At 32.5% G+C, this 22,917-nt stretch overlaps 2 protein-coding genes across 3 annotated transcripts in view; one reads left to right on the top strand and one right to left on the bottom strand.

Annotated features, from left to right (window-relative positions):
- Positions 1-2,995: 2,995 nt before the first annotated feature.
- LOC126748296 (rho GTPase-activating protein 39) lies at positions 2,996-9,401 on the bottom strand. Its single transcript, XM_050457422.1, has 6 exons — positions 9,176-9,401; positions 8,590-9,119; positions 6,102-6,212; positions 5,046-5,295; positions 4,630-4,948; positions 2,996-3,782 (listed from the first exon to the last, which is right to left on the bottom strand). The coding sequence occupies exons 1-6, from the start codon at positions 9,193-9,195 to the stop codon at positions 3,066-3,068; spliced, it is 1,947 nt and encodes a 648-aa protein (XP_050313379.1). The 5' UTR covers positions 9,196-9,401; the 3' UTR covers positions 2,996-3,065.
- A 13,171-nt stretch (positions 9,402-22,572) lies between these two features.
- The window catches only part of LOC126748301 (uncharacterized), a 68,161-nt gene continuing 67,816 nt past the window's right edge, over positions 22,573-22,917 (top strand). For both annotated transcript variants that reach the window (XM_050457434.1, XM_050457433.1), the window contains exon 1: positions 22,573-22,762. In XM_050457434.1, the coding sequence (XP_050313391.1) occupies positions 22,723-22,762 (40 nt within the window). In that variant the 5' untranslated portion in view covers positions 22,573-22,722. The remainder of the gene's footprint in view (positions 22,763-22,917) is intronic.

Raw genomic sequence — 22,917 nt, 5'->3', positions numbered from 1 at the left:
CGTGTGGTGATACTTGCAAACTCTGATGTAGAAATAAAATTTCTCAGGAGCGTCGCCAAATTATTCATAAGAATTTCTGGAGCCCATCAAAAACAATAAATGTGAGAAGGCAATACATAGCATTCAACGTTTCTCAAATACCAATAAAAAGACGTAGGGAGGTAACTGGTCCAAGACGGCAAAAAGAAATTTTACTAATAACTATAGTTTTGAAACAGGCGGAGTAAAAGAAAAGGTTTGCAAGAAGTTTTTTTTAAATACACTGAGCATCTCTCAGCAAACAGTGGATACTGCAATTAAAAAAAAAGGATGGAGGCATTGTAACACCTTATAAAAGAGGAAAACACGTACCTGTCAACAAAATCTCAAAGGAGGTTCGAAACGCTGTTCGAGCCCATATTTCGAAATTTCCAGCTTACGAGTCACACTATTCCCGGGAAAAAAACAAAAAAGAAATATCACGGCAATCATTTGAATATAAGTAGGATGTATAATCTTTATTTAAAAGAATCTCAGGAGAATGGTCTTGGAGCCGAAAACATTGCAAAGGAGTGGTTATATTCAGAGATATTTAACTATGAATATAACTTTCTTTATTGTGACCTATGCGATGAGCTTCAGCTTAATATCCGTGAAGCGGAATCCCTTGAATTACGGCAAAGCGCGCAAACTGACTATGACAAGCATATTGCAGATACCAACTATAGATATAAACTTAAATCTGAAGATAAAAAAAAGTCGAGGGAAAATTTACGAGAAACAAAAGTTATAATGATTGATCTCCAGAAATGTCTACCAACACCAGATCTACATAACTCCCAAAGCTTCTATTCTCTTAAGCTGTGGACATATAACTTAACAATACAAGATGTAACAGATGAAAAAAGTGTTTGCATGATGTGGGATGAGAGCGTAGCTGGTCGCCGAGGAAATGAAGTAGCTTCATGCTTAATAAAATGGGTGGAGACACATGTTTCAGATGAGATAAAAGGGATAACAATTTGGTCCGATAACTGTCCCAGTAAAAAAAAGAAACATTTTAATGGTTATGTCATATTTTTACATCCTTCAGAATAAACCAAACATAAATACCATTAATCATAAGTTTCTAGCGAGAGGACACACTCATTTGGAGGCTGATGTTCATTCTGTGATCGAGCGTGAAAGAAAAAAACTGCCGCAATTTCAGATTATGACTCCATGGGATTGGCAGCAGGTTATTCCGCTGTGTGGAACAAAGAAGCCCTTTATTGTTGTCAACATGGAAACCTCTGACTTTAAGGATTTTAAGCAACTTTTTAATAGCTCGACGGCACCATATATTCAGCAGAAATAGAATAACTTGGGAAAAGACTTTTTAATATCGCATGCGGTTCATATGCAAGCTAGAAAAGATAACCCTGGGATTTTATACTATAAAGCAGACTTTGGAAAAGAGTTTATGGAAGTTGACTTTAACAGAAGGACCAAACGAACTAATTGCAGGCCCATATTGATTGCCCCCATTAGGGCAGGGCCTAAACCACTTTCAGCCAAAAAGTACAACCATTTGCAAAAACTTTTAAAATGGGTACCAAAAAGATTCTGTGATTATTATAAGAATTTAGAATATGGCAAAAACGAAGAAAGTGAATAAAAATCTAAATATTTCTAATACTATCAAATTTTTGTATGTAACCCAACTTTTCTTAATTACAATTATTTGAATATTTAAATAAATATTTGTAGTTTTTTTTTTGAATGAATTATGCATTAACGACAAGTGGACTTAACACGTTTTAAAAATACATTAAGTCCCTTCTTTGGGACTTAAAATATAAATTAAATCCAAAAAAAAATTAAAATTATCCGAAGAAGACACAAAAATCAAAAACAATAGGTAAATGCTAAAATCGCTTTTCTACTCTTTATTCGTATGCTTAAAGTAAATTTAAATATTCAAAAAAAAATTTTTTTTTTCGGCGAATCCACGACTCTCTACATCACTAGAATTTTCAATGCACTCCTGAAGTTCTTTCGGAGTATATTTACTGCTCCATCATGATATACGTACTGTTTGAAATAGTCCCATAGAAAAAAAACGCAAGGCGTTAGATCTGGCGAACGAGGAGGCCAAGAAATCAGTCCATTGCTCCCTATACATCTATTCGAAAATTCATTACTTAAATGTTCATGTGAACTTCTCGTCTTAAATGTGGTAAATCAATTTGAAAAGTCTCACTAAATACAACTATATCTACAAAATTTAGAGGGTATGTTTCTAAAAAAGAATTAAGAATATCAATATTCTTCCTAAGACTTCTGCTGTTAAAGTGTAATTAACTTAATAAACTACCATTTTGATTTATTAATTGCTCCATCTTCATGTGGACTATTCCCTTTTTACAGTATCATATCTCGAGAATTATGAACCATTTTGGCACTGAAAGTCTGTTTTATTTCTGAGTAGAATTTGAGCGTTCGGGAATCAATGCAATTAATGCATTATTTTGCTTGACTTTTGCAATCATTCGTTAGGTGACTTGTGCAGAAAGCCACCTAAGAAAGTTCCACAAATTTGTTGTTTTGTACATCTATTACTTTTGTGGCGAAATCCTGTCACTGATAACAGCAAGATAGGGCATAATTGGTACATAAATATAAAATTTAAATACACATTGAACATGGGAAAAAACAATTTGCATGATTTATCGTAAGACAATCTTATCAAAATCTCAATCTGGACAAAGAAATTACTATACTCAGTGTTTTTCAGTTTATAGAGCCTCTGAGGTACTTTTGTTATTTATTAGTAGTAGATACCTCGGACATAAACATAAGTAATTTGGCTTTAATCTGAAATCCTTCAATAGCAAATTTTAACTCAACAAAGAAGTACTTTTTAAAATTTTTACTATGATGCAAGTAAAACAAGGTTTTATATATAAAATTACCTTGTTAGAACGTATTATTAGCGTTGACAAGAAGAGAAGCTATGATGATATAAACACAAGACGCATATCTATTATTTATAATAAAAAATGGTACAATAATTAAAATGGTAAATATACAATACAAAATTGAGGTCAAATCATATCTTTAACACATTCTGTATCGAGATCCTGGATAAGGCATCGTAAAAACGCCATTTCCTTTCGAGCATTATCGAACATGGTACGGGGATCACTAGCAGTGCATCTTAAGCAGTTGGGCGCAAACACCATCGCTAAATTCGAGGCATCCATTTTGGTATGTTGTATTACTTCAGGTTTATTGAATGTTTGAAGAAATCTAATTAAATAACACAATACTAATCTATGCAAAGTGGGTAAACGTAACACTAAATCACAAGCACGACGAGAAGTCATTGGTTCGGCAACACACTCAGGATAAAGGCTGTCGGGAATTAAGGGTTCGTAGAGTTCTCTTAGCCATAATTTAAGTAAATTTGCAGGGGCATGCGCATCACTGGGCTCGCTAAGTTCCCATTTATCCATTTGGGCTTTTAATCGATTAACCTCATCTACATCGGCTGAAACGCGAAATATTCCTTCCGTTTGCAACCCTTGATGCTTCAGGACTTGCATGGAAAGCTCTACTTGAGGCCATGGCAATCTTCTATTGGGCCATTTGCTTGATTGTAGTTGCATAACTTCCCGCAGAGTGTTACCGAAGAGACTTGCTTGAAATATTTGTTTCCTAGCAGATTCAATATCATCCAGTTGTGGTCTTTTAGCTGACCGTTTACCTCCAGCACCTATTCGTTCTAAACGTTGGCATGCTACGGTGGCATAGTGATTGACCTGCAAATAAACGATTTTAGGTAAATAAACGAGAGGTAAAAATAGTTAATTAATAGAATTAAATAGTTTTTTTGATTGATTTATTAGTCGTTTTCTAAATAAAACGCTTTATTGTGGAACTAAAGGATGGTACAAAAACTAGAAGTAAAAGGGTGCTGTAAATGATGGAATTCGACAAATCTACGGAAAAAAACTAAATGGATAAGCTGCCTCCATACAAGAAACAAATGATTTTGTGACCACCTGCAAACGTCATTTTTTAAATTATATTTAAATTATCTAAAAATCGTTTGACATAGATTTTTCACAAAATATAAAAATTTAAAGATTTTTAGAGTCTTTCATTTAAATTAACATCTACTTTCGGTATAAACGGACATTCCAAAACAACCAAAATATTTTAGCTGTGTATGCCAATAGACCAAATTTTAATTATTTTCCTATTCATAGTTATCATATAATCCAAGTTCCATCACCATCCCAGGGTGGTTTTCCATTGTTCCTGGAAAAAAACCCTACATAAATATCCGTCCAACTCAGGTCTTGAATGCAGAAATCAATGTTTTAATTGATTGCAATAACAAATCTAAATACAAAAAGAGAACCTAGTCTACACTAGAGTTCGACCGAAATTGACCATAGTTAAGATCAAGACATGCATATTGCATTTCGCCTCCAAGTGACCAGCGCAAGTAGGGAGTCGGTGAAAAATCGACGTTGTCTCTTCAACTTAACGCTTTGCCTATGAAATTCTGTTAAATATTTTTGTATAAGGACTTTGGCACGCAAGAAAAAAATTTGCCGGACGTGTATCTCTGTAAATCACACCTTAAAACTTCATAATTACCTGTACATGTATGGGCCACCGATTAACATCAGGAAAAACACGCGAAAAAGTAGGATCTCGATGTCTATTCAGGTACCCTAATAAAGCAGGTTGAAACACTGGACTTGGAGGTATAAACGCGAGAGCAATTGTCAATAATTCCCATCCTCTTAACAAAGATTCCCTTCTAGGGTTCTCTGTAGTTTGCTTACAAAGCTGAACAAAAAGCTCATCTCTAAGTAGTGGTTGCAAATGCGCTAAGCCTAGCAGTTCCATCAGGAGTGAGTTTAATGATACACCCGGTCTGGCCTTCCTGTCTCCCATATACATTTGAACTTGCCTAAAATAATAATAAGTTATTGAGTACAAATTCATATTGTTTGAAGTTTTTAATTATTGTATCATTAAACCCAATCTTATTATAATAATATACAAACCTAAACATTTCCAAAGCTTGCTTATATACAGGTTTGCTAGATGCTAATAAAGGTCTTTGCAGACTTCTCTCTGTCCAACTTAGTAAGTCTCTCACACTAGCCTTTCTTCTGAACAAGCCTCTCCCTCCTAAATTTAAGTTGTCGGCTGCAAACTTTTCCATATCCGCCTCTCTTTCTGGCTGCAGTGGTGGTTCTGCTAGCGGTTTTAGTAAAGGCGTGGGTGGACATTCTCGTTCTCGCTCTCGAGGTTCTAAAATATTTACAGACTGTTACTTTGAACATTCAATTCAAATAGTAGATATATCAGAGTTTTAATATGGTGCACATAATATTAAAGATCATAAGGGAACACTTTACCATTAAGAGTCAATATCCTTTCTTCTGCGTTAATATTAAGTCAACGTTGTTGTTTTTAGAGTCAAAAACCGAGTAAATGTTTTTTATGAAGCAAACAGTTGCATCATCAATTATACCCATAAAATACAGCTTTAAAGACATTATAAAAATTAAAATTAAGTGGTGCAATTAATGCAGCTTTATTAGAAGTCTGTAGTATGCCTTTTAAAATAACAAATTTTTCTAAATATATGTATATGAGAGATCTCCACATGTAGGATTTTATTACCAGCCTACACTAAGTCAACCAAACATTATTTTTTGAGTATAAGTACATATGGTAGATATGTATTTATCCTTACCTTATTTTTTCTAGTTACACTTGAAAGTGATAATGAATAAACATTTTCATTTCCTTCATTAAGGTCATTTTACTTTTTTTAAGTTTTAGGTAAAGTGATTTAATGCTTACATGAAACATAGTTAACAAAATATATGCAGAGGGGTGTTTTAAATCCCGAATTGAAGCAAATTGAATATGTTCTTAAAAAAACTGGAACAAGCTTTTATTTTTTAACTTAATATACAAATAAGTAGTCCTCAGGATACATAGTAGGAATGATATGTTAGATTTAATCAAATTGGGCATTCATTAAATTGAAAACATTCAAAATTCTGTAATTTATACTATATTTTAGATTAAAATTACTAAAATCTTACCTGTTGTTATTCCAGTTGGCAGGTTCAGATATTCAACTTGTCTATGAGAAAGCCTATGAGGTAAATAGCTTCCTTCAGACTGATCAGAATCTTCATTGTCAGGTTCATGACCTAGAAAAGAAAAAGAATATGGTAAACCCTGTGAAAGCCATGGCATTCCTTGTAAATATAACACAGCTAAAGCTGCAAACCACCTATGACAAAAATTACTTAAATGCAAACTCTCTTTCTATGTACAATAGGGTTAATGCTGCTGCTGGAGGTTAAATCTTGTAGAAATTCAAAACCACTACAAAACCAACCTTATCAAGATGGTCATATCTCTCACAATACATTAACGGAATTAACAAAGTAAATACTTATCTATTTAATCAGAATGTAGTGAAAAGAGCGAAAAAAAAAACACATAAAAATTATAGTAAATGTAAAAGCTACTGGTGTGACAAAAAGAAGTTTATGACATGTCAATAAAAAAAGGAGAAAATCACTTTCTCTAAGAAATAAAGTTGTATTCTACAATTCATTATTGCTGATTTATATTTTTTGAGTTTATAGAAAACAGTCCTTTCCAAGTGTTATTTGTCAACAAATATGATATTTTAATAGATCTTAGTGTATGATTTATAACTAAATAAAAGAATTATAAAAATCAGTTATGTTTCAACAGTATCAGGAAGAATATTTATTAAGCAGATATAAAGTCAAGAATACTCTTTTTCTAGAAACAAGCAACAATGTAAAAGGTGTTCTATTTGGCAATTATTAACCTTACCTATAAATAAATCTAAGGTTAAATAGATCAGATGAATATTCAATTGTATAAATTGTATAAGTTTTCATACAATTTTGAATTAAACTTTGCATTAATATTTGGTATATTTGATAAGATAATTAGAATTACTGTGAGGATAGGTATTGCCATTGATATGATAGATATTTTTTATAATAGTTACATCTTATGCACTTAGTTACTAGCTCATACTAAAATGTACTAAAAATAAATACCAGCACAATTTGAAAATATTGTTAAAAGTTTGGGAGTGTCAGTAATAACAGTCTAGAAGAATGTTTTCAAGTTTTTTTCTAATTTAATAAATCAATATGTATTTTATTTATTTGTATGTTATTCGTTATAATAGAATTAATTTATGCTTTACAATAATTATTACTTAATTTTTTATTTAATCAACAAGGGTGATAAAATCTAGTAAAGCTAGATTTTAGAAGTATTGTTAAACATGAAATATGGAGACATACATCTAAGAACCTTAATAAATTATATTTCAATTTCACAAATATATAATTCAATAGTTCAGACCAATCAATTTATTACTAACATTATACAAAATTTTTGAAATAATAGTATATGAACAAACAAGATCATACTTCTGGCTTAGGGAGTCAATAAAATTCATATGATGCTGCTATTCAGTATGTAACTGCAGTCTGGAGAGAAGATATTTATAAAGGAAAAGTTGTACTTAGTGTATCTGCAGGTTTAAAATAGATATTTTAGACATTTTAATAAATAAGCTAAATAGTTATGGTGTGAGGGGTGTGAAAGTGGCAAATCATCAGCAAAAAGACCAAATAAATGGGGTATTCCACAGAAAAGTATATAATTGGTCTATTTCTATTAATTCATAGTATATGTAACTGACATGTTTAAATATTAAAAAAATTGTTTTATTAGTCTTTTTGCTAAAGATACACTTATTTTTGGTATTTTTTTAATGGTTTGTGTGTAAATAAACTAAAATTAAATTTATAAGGGTTTAACAATACCTAAGTTTGGATGGTGAAGCTATTAAATATGTACAGGAATTTAAATACTATCTAGACAAACAATTAGATTTTAGAAATCATGTTGAGTGATTACTACAGAAAAAAAGTTTTTTTTAAAAGAACATAAATCCACATATCTTTATGGACCAGAAAGATTATTTACAACACAATTATTTTTCCATATTTTAATTATTGAATTTTTCTCTTGACATCTTGTAAGCAAGACAATATAAATAGACTACAGTTAAAGCAAAATAAAGTTATGTAAATAATTTTAGGCTATGTTAAATATACAATAATAAAATACATACTAATAATTCTTAATTGGCTCTCAGGTACAATATTAAAAGAGCAAATTGAATATTGATTGATTGAAATTCAACAAAATTCATTACCAGCATATTTTAAGTCATATTTAAAAAAGAGGGCCAAAATCCATTCATATAATATAGGATCAAAGGAAATTTATAACATAATACAGGTAAATACAACAAAACTTAAAAAATCATTATTCTGGAGGAATTATGACTTTTTTTTTAATGATTTGCCAACAAAAATAACATCATTGTCAATTTGGGATTATAATTATGTGCATATATTTTGTGTAAATATTAAGAATTATTGATAGTTGTATATTGAGCTTTAACTAGCAAAGCGATAATTAAATAAACATTTCATTTTATTTAATATACCATATACATACCAGTTAGAGATTCACTTCCGCTATCAGAGTGGTCACTGTCAGATTCCCTGCTATTATTCAGCAAAAAGTGTTCTAAAGGTAACAAATGAGAATCATGCCAATTTGAGTATAAAGGAGCCTCTGCCCCTCTTTGACTAAAACTACTGCTCCTACACAAATCACTGGGTCTCCGGCGAAGCTGAGGTGTGCTAGCAGACAAACTTAAAGCCTGCCCTCTTTCGGGATTGCCTGTTTGAGTAGACTGGTTACTTGTAACAGCAGGGCTACAATCTGTATTATGCTTTAAGGTTTGTAACTTAGCTAGAGGAATTATGTCACAGTTTGTTGGCTTATGCCAAACTGTTCTCTGGGTGGTAGCATTATAATAATAAAATCTGGCTGTGTTTTGATCGAACAATTCCCACCACTGGTTTGAATCTGTTCTTTTTACAGGAACACCTTCTGGAGGGTCCCATACACATTCTCCTGTGGCTAAGTTTGCATACATATGCTCCTGAGTTTTGGGTTCTATGATTTCTACCCATTCCACCCTAAAATATGCATAATATGTAGCAGGGTGTGACAAAAAAAAATATTGATTTAATACCTGTAAGAATTTGAAGCCATTTTATAACATTGCCTTTAAAAACTTATGGTTGCCCGAGACATTTTCAGATACTTAAATTAGTGTTTTTATTGTCATGATTATTTTCAGTCATAATCGTTACGACTGAAAAACTTAATTTTGCCTCAAAAGCAAAACAAATTTATTAAAAACATTAGTACTTTGATATTTGGGATATTTCTTATCTCCTGTCAATACAAGTAAACACAATTACATCTGTCAATTGACGTTGTCAATTGTCGCTGCCATCTGTCACTGTAAACTATTACCAGAAAGTATCACTAGGACAAGAAGTTCGATTATGGAGGGTGGCGTTAGTAGTGCATTTTAAATCGTTAAGATAATGGGGGCGCTGTTTGTCTTAAATGTTGGTTAGCGCTTTAGAGTTTAGGAAAAGTTGTTGTATACTACTTTCCATTATTGACTTTGCTACTGAACGCATTGAATTTTCTCAGAGATTTATTATAGAAATAATTGTAAAGACATATACCATTCTGCTAACAATTATAACAATTACAGTTTACATTGGAACAACAGGAATTTAAATAAATATAGAATTTCTATAAATACAAAATTATAGAAATAGGAGATATAAAATATATTATTATTTATTATAACTCTGGTAATAACCTTAACATTGACATTTGAAATGAACTTATAATATAATATATCACATAATCCAAAAAATATAAATATCATGGGAGATTTAAATGCACATCACCCGCTACCGTTTGATGTAATTCTATGGTCTCCTTTAGGTATTGTTAGAACACCGTTATTCTTCGTTTTTTCAAAAACCAAGAAAATTATTTTCAAATGACCAATTTGTTATCAATGAATTTTAAGTTTCAACTTCATAGACTGATAATGGTGATATCTCCACTTCAACTATCATCATTATCTATAGCCCATTCAAATTGTCTACCATCAATGCCGTTAGGAAGCTTTTGTTCTAATAGTCCTACAAATTATAATGTTAAATATTCTTTTCTCTTAGATAACAGAAAAGGCATTCTTGCGAAGGCTGGCCTCTCAAAAGCTAGCTTAACTCGAACGAACAATTTATTAAAATTGAGTTTACTTATGCAACATGAAAGAGCACGTATTGCTTCTTTAAAGTCTCTTTATAATGATGTAAGGTTTCAGTTTAAAGAAGAGAATCTTAGTGAAGTTACTAAAGGATTTGTTAACTTTCAATTGCTAAATGTTAATCGTCCACCTTCTGGTCGCAGGTGGTCAGTAAAAGACATTGCCCTTGCCCTCTTAATTCTTAAATCTATAGTCAAGGCAAATGCTCGATTGACTATTTACAAATATTTAAGAGACAAGAATCATATGTCTGCAAAGGAACAACCATTATTAGTGGATATTAATGGAAGAAATTCAAAAGTTAAAATTTAATGTCATTATTAGGGTGAATCATGTCAATCATGTTATATTATTATGTTAACACTTAATCTGTGATATTTTTTTGATGTAATTTTTTGAATGTTTTTATTCAGCTTTTACTAAAATAATGATTACTTACTTTTAACTTACTTTTAAATCTGTGGCCATACATAATGCAACTTTTTATACGGACAAAATATAATGTTGTTAAACAAGTAGTTAAACACTGCATATTCTTATGTCTAGTGTCTTTACTATTCCATCTTTTATTATTTCATGTACAACTTGCCAGCTTTTACATTTTTAAATTTTTTGAACTGAATTAATCTATAATACACCAGCAACTTATTGATAAGCCATGTCCTCTGTAGAAATTATATATTTTTTTATTGAAAATTATTGTTGATTTACAATTACATATTTCTTTTATGCAGACTTTAGGCCAGTTATATTAATACTATAGTTTGTATATATATTTATATTGATAGTCAAATTAAACCTCTGCCATTATAATTTCTGTACGAAGAACTAATTTATTTATTTCAGTCATTGGGATACAATCAGAACATGTCCAAGACTATTATTATGATATTACAATTTGTATTGTATTATATATTAACAGTGTTAATTATATTCACATTGTATAATGAGAATACTTGAAATCTTGTATTTTTATTTTTCTATAAGGAAAATTTGTTTTTTTTGGTGTGCAAATTTTCTTTATACTTTCTATAACTTAAAAAATATAAAAAGGAAATATTTTGGAAAGAACAAGTAGTAATCACACCAATTTGTTTGAATCGAGTACCCATAGGATGCGACCTTTAGGAATTTTTTCAAGCAGAGTTAGGCTTCGAATTTCCCGCACTTAATTGAATTCAAATTTGGCGCCGGATTTGATTACGCTTTCCTTCAAATGTGATTGGTTAAACGGGTTGCCAATAGAGTTACGTCTTATAAATGTCATAATTAATTTGAGTTATTGCACCTTCAGTATAGAGCCAGCGAGTTTTTTCCCGTTAACAAGGGGAAGAACTCAAGGTTCAAGTCAGAATATTGGCGCGATTTTTAAATCGATATAAATATTTGTAAATGAATACCGTTAATAATTATTTTTAGTAGTCTTAATTGATCGTGTTTAGTGGATATGTGTAAAATAAATCAGTTGACTATTTTTATGCATCGAAATATATAGACTTTGTTATAACGGACAGAAAACGCATCATCAAAGACGTGACAGTATTGAATAAGTGATCCTCTAAAAGCGACCACAGACTCGTACGTGCTAAAGTGATTATTGATATCGATAATGAACGCCATAGAATAGTCAAGACGAAAAGAAATAAACCTTGGCCAAGACCAGCAGATATAGAGGGATTCCCGCGCTCTATAGATAGATTGGCAAACTGCATCGCAAAATCAAACTAAGATGTCAATACTTTCAATTACATATTAACTAGTGCCTACTACTTAAAAAGCCAAAATAAATACTAAACTACTCAAAAACACAAAAGGAAAAAAAATAGCCATAATTGGCAAATGATAAAAAAAGAGATCACAGAAGTAAAGGAATAGTTACCTCAAAGTGAGAACCAACATGGTTTTTGCTCGAGTAAGTGTCACCCTCTACTACCTTTTATAAAACAGGGTGTTTCAGAACTATGGGATCAAACTTCTAGGGGTTGTTCAGTGCAACAGTAGAATCCATTTGAGTATGGAAACCCATGTCCGGAAATGTGTCATTACGCCACTACGGCCCTAAGACGCGTTTAAATTTAGAAAAAATATTAATTACCTAAATAGGATCTGATGCATTTATTTTTACCTTTTGTATATGATACCATCACAACAATTGTTCAAAATGTCTTCCTCCAACCTCAATACACCGATTTAAACGCCGCACATGATTTCGGCGGACTACACTAAAAATTTGATCCTCCTTTTGAATGATTTCAAATGCTGCTGTTATTCGTCCAATTAAGTCTAGCTCTGATTCTACTGGAGTTCGTAGACTAAAGACTTAACATGTCCCCACAAGAAAAAATCGAGCGACGTTAAGTCGGGTGACGTAGGAGGCCAAGAAACTGCTCCACCTCTGGCAATCCAACGGTGCCCAAATCGCTGAGTCAAAATACTCGCGTACTTGTATAGCAAAGTGAGCCGGCGCTCCATCATGCTGAAACCACATTTGCTGTCTAACGTCTAGTGGAACATTTTCAAGGAGTTCTGGGAGAACTTCCTCCAAGAAACGCCGATAAATAGGTCCTGTTAACCGTTCCGGTAGAAGGTATGGCCCAATTAAATCAATTAATTAATTAATTAATCATCAACAATGCCTGCCCATACGTTGACAGACCAACGATTCTGATGTTTTCTTGGAAAAATTGCATAAGGATTTTCTTCGTCCCAAACATGGCTATTCCTACTATTAAAAATACCGTCTCTTGTGAAAGAGCCTTCATCGGTCCACAAAACATATCGTAAAAAATTTGGTTGTGCAATGATGCGATCCAGAAGCCATCGACAAAATTGAACTCTAGTATGATAATCGGCTGCAGTCATACCTTGAACTTTCTGGAAGTGGTAAGGATGGATTTGTTGCTCGTGTAGTACCCGCCAGACAGAAGCGTTACTCGTATTCATATTCTTAGCGACGTCACGTGTGCTATTTGATGGTTCATCGGCAACTCGCTGAAGCACCTCTTCTTTAAATTCGACCATTCTTACGGTTCGAGGAACACCAGTATCATGCATCTTGGTCTTAAACATGCCTGTCTCAGCGAGTCGCCGATGAACCGCAATAAACTTTTTGTATCCAGGATGCTGTCGTTTGGGATAACGTTCATGATACAATCGCGATGCTGCTCGTGCATTGCAGTTTGTTGCTCCGTATGCCAAATGCATATCCGCCAATTCTTGATTGGTAAAGTTTTCCATTAGCAATAAATGTTTAAAAATTGTAAGCTATAAAATTTTTAAACATGACATTGAGAATTGACATTGATAAGCGTTGATTTTAAACAATTGTTGTTATGGTATCATGTACAAAAGGTAAAAATAAATGCAGCAGATCCTATTTAGGTAATTAATGTTTTTTTATAAATTTTAACGCGTCTTAGGGCCGTAGTGGCGTAGTGACGCTTTTCCGGACATGGGTTCCCATACTCAAATGGATTCTTCTGTGGCACTCTCTGAACAACCGCCAGAAGTTTGATCCCATAGTTCTGAAACACCCTGTATTGAAATTTTTTAATTTGATCACTGGAGTCTGGTTTTTAATTCGACATCATATGCATTGGCTATTCTAAAGCATTCAACCAAATCAACCTTTGACTCCTTAATAATTTTCTGTATTCAGCAAATATGTCATAATACAACATAGTACATATTATTAACATAGCATCCAAAAGAAAAATGCAATGATTAGTATTAGAATTCAAAAGTATTCCTCTCTTTTTTCTCAAAACCTTTAAGGCTGAACGCTCTGGTTCCACGAGGCACATTATTATAAATTTGGATACTCTGAAAGAGAATAGTAATCTAAACTTTATATGAGGTCACTGTCATTATGGCAACATTCCCTTTATGTCGTTTCGTAAAAATCATGATTAATACTGCGAAGATTTAATTTGATATTAAAGTGACATTTTCCATCAATACCTTGATGTATATGTCTAGCCACCTGAAATTTGTAAACATTCTTAATTGGCATATCATGAGAATGTTGTTTCATGTATTTACAGATATTTATTTCATGTATGACAGAGCCTTATTTCCCATACTAGAAAACTTTTCTATACAGAGTTTTATGCCAAATACTTAAATATTGCTTCTTACGCAATTAGGAAAAGCAAAAATATAAAATAAAATTGTAACTTTGTTACCCTGTATCTCGCAAACTATGAACTTTTGGACTAAGGTATGTTGGGGTCAGTTTACATATTTTGGTCTGTAGTATCTCGAGGTTTGAGCTTTCCCAACCTTTCGTAGACACTCCGTGTACACCTATTTATATCACTGTAGACCTATTTAAACCTATTTAATTCAGTTAAGCAGACAACTAGATATGTTATATGGCCTACCTCTCGATACTTTTAATAAGCTTGCAGGGGATAAGCTGTTTTGTCAAGATCATAGATCTCCACCAATCTGCGTTCTATTGGAATAAAATGAAATAAAATTTGGAAAGTGGAAGAACAATTCCTGCTCTTTCTCGTTAAGCCACGTTTCTGTTATTGCTAAAAGAAAGATCTCAGCTTTGATGCTGACTCAAGTAGATATTCTATATTATATCTATCTTATTATGGATGGATTAAGCATTCTAATACCACACAGGTAAATTGTTGAGTTAAGTTGACACATAACTCTCTCCGTCTGGCCTCGAGTCTTCGGCAACATCTTCCTATAAATGAGAATTATTTAACTTTTCGATCTGTTCAAAGGAGTTGACAACCCTTGTTACTTCATTTTTACGGTAAAGAACTTTGTCACTGCTAAAACGTACGTACTTAAAACCATAGTTCAGTCTAAGTTCTCTTCTTTGACTAAGTCGATTACGCCTATTTCTTTCCTTGACCTAATAATCATTTTTTTTATTCAGCAAATAAACATTCATTAAAACACGTTTGTTAGGTCCTATGGTTGGAATCTTTGGTGTGACACTCAAATCATAAAATAGTTTTACCAGTATAACGAAAGCTCTTTATTTTATTCTTGACACGTAGCACAATTTCGCTAACGATGTTAGCATCTTCGGGAAAGATAAAGATTTCAGAAAGATTACAACTAAGCTAAAACTACTTACAAGTGACCTTATATACTAAAGAGATGATAAAGCATGAATAGAGCGAAAAAAATAATAAAGCATCGCCGAACTTTTAAACACTAACTAAACTATGTCTTAACACTTTAAACTTATGTCTTAATCAGCTTAGCCATTTTATGTTGAAAAAATTGTTAGAGTGATTAGTTATGTATGTAAAAATATGGAAAATAGATATTGTGTTGTTCTACAAAATTATCAATATTGAAGTTGCCTTTGTTGAAAACGGCAAACATATCATCAACACATTTTAATTAAACTCGTAGAAAGTATTGGAATGTATTTCATACATTTAACACAAAACGGTTCATGAAGAGGTTTGCTAGAAAGGGGGAGAAGCAATTATCCGTGGTTTTGCCCTGAAGTTGAATATAATACGAATTTTTGTATTGAAAAATATTTTGTAACATGCAAAGTTTCGTTAATTTAATTATTTCTCCGATATTATCGAAACAATTACTTTCCAATCAGATATTCCAAAGTTTCCGCTATAGAAATATGTGTTTTTACTGGGTATCCGTTTGACTTTGAAGTTACCTTTGCCAATATTAATATTTAGAAATCGAAAACTTTTCTGTACTTCTGCCTTTTCTGGTTCTTGGGTAGAATTCTCATTATCACAACATTATTGTTTCTATGGTCTTCTAAACCATATTCTCGTTTGGTCTTTATTATGTTAAGCGTTCTTTGGGGACCCACGCTCTAAAAAAACGCCATTCGTAACAAAAAAATTAAAATGAAAAATTACATAGTGTATAATAAATTACCGTATTTATGGGGAATTGGATAACAGCTAAGCGACTAACTTCTAGACTATTCACGAGCTTTTGACTTGTTAAATCATGATGTTTTGTTGAGTATTTTGGTTTATATTGGTTTTCGGTGTAATGCCCAATCTATGTATACGCATCGGTTTAGAAGTCGTACAGAGTAGACGCCTATACTCGTACGAGGCGCCGGTGCTCAGTTTTGTTTTGTTTTGATTCGTTTTAATTTAATTTAAATTGTTTTGATCTAGTGTTGCATGTTTACATTAACCTGCTATACTTTCGGGGTACAAGTGTTTCCTAAAAAAGTAATTAAGTTTCTGCATCAGTAAATATTTTTGTTTTATATACAGTTCCTGTTTTGACTAAATTTAAAATTATCTGGTTACCATTGACCTTAACTTGAAATAATTGAACATTAACCGTAGGACGTACAATTGTGTGTTTTGTTGTACGTTTGTTTCCTGCGTTGGGTTTAAGTTCAAGTTACTGTTTACTTGCTGTTCCTGTCTTTGCCATTAATATTTATTTCAATTTAATAATATTTCCTCATAATCTAAAATGAACCGCAGTTTCAAATGTTGTCAAAAAAGGGATTTTTCAAATTATTGCTGCATCTCTTGTATTTCAATGCTCCAACCAAGTTGTCTGGAATGAAATTCTGATGCCATTAAACTTGGAGGCTACAGGATTTTATGCTCACAAAGATGTCAAGATGATTTTAATGAAAGAGATCAGGAAGGAAACATTAATGAGCAAAAGATTTATGATTTGTTGACAGAATTGAAAGAGAAGGATAGACATATAGAGAGAATGAGAAGAAACAGCATGGTTTTTGAAGATGAAGTGTCGGAGGCCGAAAAGAAGTTTTCCTTATCCCTGGAAAATCTGCATAAACGGAATGAAGAACTTAAAGTTGAATTGGAAAACTTAAAAATTAAAGAAGGTGAATTGTTAGCATTACTGAAAGTGAGTGAAAGGGCAAGTCTTAAGTTTAATTCACAAATTAGCGAGCTAAATATCCTAAATAAAAATTGAATTGTAACGATAAAAACATTAGAAAATGAGTCTTCAACCTATAAGACTGAAATAAACTTGCTTCTAAAAGACGAAACGACTTAACTAACTTAAATAAGAAGATGTTAGACTCCGTAAAGGTGTTGGAAGTTGAAAAAGATACCTGTTATTCCGACATTTGTGCATTGAAGGAACAGTTACAGATATCTAAATCTGTTGTTATTAATTCTCCAACACAGCTACCAACTAGGCCAAATACACCTGACGATAGTCGACATCGGCTTCTCTTTGTTGGTGGAAATTGTAGCAGAGTGTTCGTAAAACATTTACGTTTAATGTTTGAAGCTTACTACAGGGTCCAGTGTTTCCTAAAGTCGGGCAGTTCAAGCAGTGAAGTGATTAGGACAGCATCAAATTTAGTTAAGGACTTTACAAAAGAAGATTTTTTAATAGTAATGTTAAATGGAATTTGTTCTTCATCTGATGTTTTAAAAAATTTAATTCAAAACCATGTTTTACACAAACACTTTAGTGATGACAAGCCCTTATGCTTATTTAAAGCATAATGTTATCTATAATAGTAACAAGGCCCTTTATCGTACTTTTCATGCAAATAATATTAATCTGTATGGGATTTTAGAGTCTAATCACACCAGTAACTTTGGTTCAGACTTGGCATTATTATTACAAGCACATATTTTCAAATATTTTAAAATTAATATTTCATCGAATAAATTGTCTTTGAATCATCAAATTAATGAGTCTGAACTGATTACTGATCGTGAATTGAATTCTTCTTTTTTATAGACATGTCCGCGAAGGTTGAATCTCATTCATGTTCATATTCTACTAGTAAGATTGAAATTAGCTCTTCGAAAAGCTTAAGTATCTTTATTCTTAATATACAATCCCTAAGAAACAAGATGGATGAGCTTCATCTTTTGCTGGACACATGTAATTTTCCTGATATTGTACTTCTGACTGAGCACTGGTTAAGGCCTAGTGAATGTTTTTTAATATCTGATTATGTTCCTATATCAAATTTTTGTCGTCAACAATCTATACATGGAGGAACCATGATCTTGGCTAGGGAAATAATTGAAACGATTTTTTGTAATATTGATAGGTATGATAATCTTCTGTTAGAGAATGTTTTTGAATTCTCTCTTTCTTTTTGTAAGCGTTTTAATTTATATATTCTTTGTATTTATAGGCCACCTACAGGAGATATTGCTATGTTTTTGGACAAACTTGATTCTCTTTTATCCCAGTTGTCCCTACACTCTAAGGCTAGGTTATATTGGCTGGTGACTTTAATATCAACTACACTGATGAAACCTTGCCACGTACTTCTCTTTTAAGTATTTTAAATTCTTACGACTTGAAAATGCACGTTCTTTCTCCCACACGAATAACTTCTTCATCTGCAACTACAATTGACTATTTCTGTACAAATTTTGATGACCTTTTATGCACAGTACTCCCATCTGGTATTTCCGACCATGAAGCTATTCTTGCTAAAATGCCATATAATACTGTATTATCTTCATCTCATTATATGGGAAGAATTTTCAGCAGGAGAAATTTTAAAGCTTTTTCTGCTGCTACAGCTTCGGTAAATTGGAATGCACTTGAAACGGCTTCTGACCCACTTACTTTATTTTTTCAAGTTCTATGTGATAAGATCAATCAGTGCTTTCCTAAAATGAGGCTTAAAACTAAGAAACGAAAACCATGGGTTATAAGAGGCCTTAGAATTTCAGCTAAAAACCTCCGTTTTTTGACTAAATTGTGCAAATACACCACAAATGAAAATATCCTTGTATATCATCAGAAATACCGTAGTCTGTACAGAAAGACAATTAAAGCAGCAAAATCTAATTATTATAGGTATCGCTTAAATATGTCATCAAATAGGCAAAGAGAGTGTTGGTCGATTATTAATGATTTTAGACATTGCCATAGAAAATGTTTTTTCATCCTGTCGATCTTACCGAAATAAAAAATGAAATCAAACGCCTAAAAAACCATAAGTCATCTAGAGCTGATGGGATATCTTCGAGGTTGTTACTCTTTTTGCCTGATTCAGCCTTAAATGCTTTAGTTTCTGCCATAAACAATTCTTTACATATTGGCATTTTTCCTTCATGTTTAAAAGAGGCAGTGGTTATCCCTCTTCATAAGGGTGGAGATTTGGATCAGCCTTGTAATTTCCGTCCCATTTCTATTTTGTCTACCCTCTCTATGTTAGTTGAAAAACTTGCAAATAGCAAAATTTTGTCCTTTTTACATCATAATGGCAATTTGTCTGCAAATCAGTTTAGATTTCAAGCCGGTAAAGGGACTCATGATGCTGCTTTTTGGAGAGCGTCTATGTGTCCTTGAATTCTGGAGAGTCATCGGCGGCAGTGTTTTGTGATCTATCCAAAGCATTTGACTGTGTGGATCATGGAATACTGTTATCTAAGCTCGATAAATATGGTTTTAGGGGCATAGCGTTGCGATGGCTTGAGTCCTATCTATCAAATCGTACTCAGAAGGTTACAGTGTCTGGGCGTTTGTCTGCTTTTGGATCCCTAAAATGCGGCATTCCCCAGGGTTCAGTGTTGGGACCACTGTTATTTTTACTGTATGTGGATGACTTGAGTTCATTGAAACTGCAGGGCAAGGTGGTTCAGTTTGCTGATGATACCAACATACTATAGAGCCATAAAAATTCTGATTATATTAAGACTTGTATCTTTGAAGACCTTCAGATTTTATCAGGGTGGTGTGCTTCCAACAGGCTCGTGTTTAATGTAAGAAAGACGTCTATTATGGGGTTTAAGTGCGATGTTCAGGGTCTGATGTTTGACGAAAATTCCCTCTTGCAGAATAAAGAGTGCTGCAAGTTCCTAGGAATTACCATTGATGGTCGCCTTCGGTTTGAAGATCATATTTTACATTTAGCTGGGAAATTATCTTCCGGATGTTTTGCAGTAAGAATGGCTAAACAAGAGCTGGGAGGGGTGGTTGCACGTTCAGTGTACTTTTCACTTATTGAATCTCATATTTGGTATGGCTTGCCTTTTTGGGGTTTAACCAATAAGGGGCTACTTAACATTGTCTTTGTTATTCAAAAAAAGCAGTTAGATACCTGTGTTCTGCTAAGTTAAGAGATTCTTGTAAACCCCTCTTCATTTCTGAAAAAATCCTAACTCTTTTTTCACCCTTTATCTTAGAAACAGCTGCTTTTATTCACAAAATTCCCAAACTACCCTCTGACACTGGCCATTTGACTCGTCGTGTAAATGATGTTCCCCTACCTATTCCTACGTCTTCCCTTACTAAAAACTCATTAATTTACATAAGTAAAATAATTTACAATCATGTTCCTCTATGTGTTAGACATATATGGGATGTTAAGAAATTTAAAAGAGAATTAAAAACGCTTTTATTGGCTAAGGCATATTATAACCTGGATGACTTTTTTAATGATAGGTTTTAACCTTGGACATGTTGGAAAGTTTTTTTTTCCTTTTTTCTTCTCTGGTTTTGTCTACAACCTTTATTTAGTAATTGATTGTTTTATTTAGTTATCTTTAATTCAAGTATGTTCAAAAAGTTTTGTCTCTTGTGTTTAATTTTGTTCATTGTTTTGTCAATTTTTGAAATTGTATTTTTGTTTTGTTTTTTTAGCTTGTAGGATGCTTGTACACAAGATTATTCTTACATAATATAGCCCATTTTCTTTCTTTCTTTCTTTCTTTATGATTCAATCTTTTCTAAGTAACAGGCTGCAGAGGGTATTAGTTGATGGGAAGTAGGTCTCTCGGATCTCTAGGATCTCAGGTAATGACTTTACACTCAGGTGTCCCACAGGGAAGTGTCTTGGGCCCCCTTCTTTTTACAATTTACACGTCTAATTTTATTAATTCTATTCGCCGTTGTGATTATCATCAAAAGCTTGTATTAAAAAATCCTACTGCGCCCTTAAATCTCTTTTTCCTCATAGGCATTACTTAAAAAAGAAAACCAAAATTGAACTATGTGACGCACTCGTACTTTAATCTCACACTTTAACTTCGCGGATAGTGTTAACGGTCCTTTTCTGCATACAACAGAGGCCCGGAGAATGCAAAAGGTTCAAAACTCATGCATACGTTTTATATGTGGTATAAGACGTGGACAACACGTATCACATAAGCTTAAAGAACTTAGCTAGTTGTCAATTTTCAATAGGCGTGTAATGCACTCGGCTTGTCTGTTTTATAACATCATTAAATTTCAGTGTCCTATCTATCTCAGTAGGAAAATTGTTTACAGAACTGATGTTCATACAAATATACGTAGAAAGCACATCCTTACGATCCCCAAGCACAATAAGAATCTTTTTAAAAGAGGATTCTCTTATAACATAGCGTCAACCGTAAATAAATTTCAAGTAACTCATTTTAACACATCTTTATCCTGTTTCAAAAGAAGGATAAGACAGCAGCTTCTCAGTGAGTGAGGTTTTATGGGCGTTTATATGCATTTCAGAGAAAATGAGATATTATATACATACAATTTTTTTTATTTTTTCTGACCAGAGCTTAACAGTTTTACCATGTATTATCTTTGTACTGCTTAACATAATGGACCGAGTCATCTAGCTTTTCATTAATATATTGGGTTTTAGTAGGCTTAGTTATAGTTATGTAACTAAATATAAGTACGGCTTAGAATTTTTCTATGGCTTTAACAGCCTCTCCTTTCGGAAACAAGCGGACTATAAAGGCCATTTGTTTCATTTATATATTTTTGTTTTGTATTTGCAAAATTGTTATAATTAATTGGAACAATAAAATGATTTATTTTTATTATTATTATTATTATTATTATTATTAATTATTATTATTATTATTATTATTATTATTATTAATAATATTAATATTATTATATTAGGGTGTGACACGGACAGTACGAGAAAAGAAATCTCTTGATGTCTTCTACTGTGGAATTTTAACTATTTTAAAAAAGTTTAAAAGTTAATTTTTGTCATTTGCGATAAAATCTCAAAGTATGCCAAAGAAACTGCTTTTAGTTAACCTGTCGATAGCAACCATCCCAATTTGAATGAAAGCGACCTTTTTAAAACGAAAGTAGCATATCTTTTTATTTTTGCTTAAATAAATTATTATAGAACATTTTTGTGATGAGGCATTTTTTTTATTAATTGAGCTTTCCGGAGGCTCTTTGGGAAAACCAAAAAAAGCAACATTATTTAAGGATACGCCAGTAAGAATCATTAATTGGCCCCATTAATAATTCAAAGCAATTTTGCTCATTAAAATACCGTTAAACAGCAAACTCAAGAACGATGTAGCATGCCACTAGGTCACCTTTCTTCAGTCTTCGTTTTGCAGTTACAACGGCTAGTTTGTAACATAATATCGATTGCCGTGGCGCAAGTGACCACCGAATACGATTTCCTTTTCGAATTTCGAATTAGCGCCAAATATTCCGGTTAATGTTTTGTTAGTGTTTTTAGTTTTAAGCGATCGGGGAACATTATGAAGTGCTTTACCTTGGGTTTATTTGTAGTAGTATTCGGTAAGTGATCTAAAACAATTTTATAGTTTAGTAGTAATTTATTTCACATATATCGGTTCTAAAACGGACTTAAACTGGAGCGAGGATACATAGCCTAAAAGCAAAAAAATAAAAACGTGATGAAATAGATTTTCTATAGTAGAATATTTGTAATA

This window comes from Anthonomus grandis, chromosome 22 (genome assembly GCF_022605725.1).
Source record: "Anthonomus grandis grandis chromosome 22, icAntGran1.3, whole genome shotgun sequence".
In the NCBI taxonomy this organism is placed as follows: domain Eukaryota; kingdom Metazoa; phylum Arthropoda; class Insecta; order Coleoptera; family Curculionidae; genus Anthonomus; species Anthonomus grandis.
This window is presented reverse-complemented; position numbering and strand designations above follow the sequence as displayed.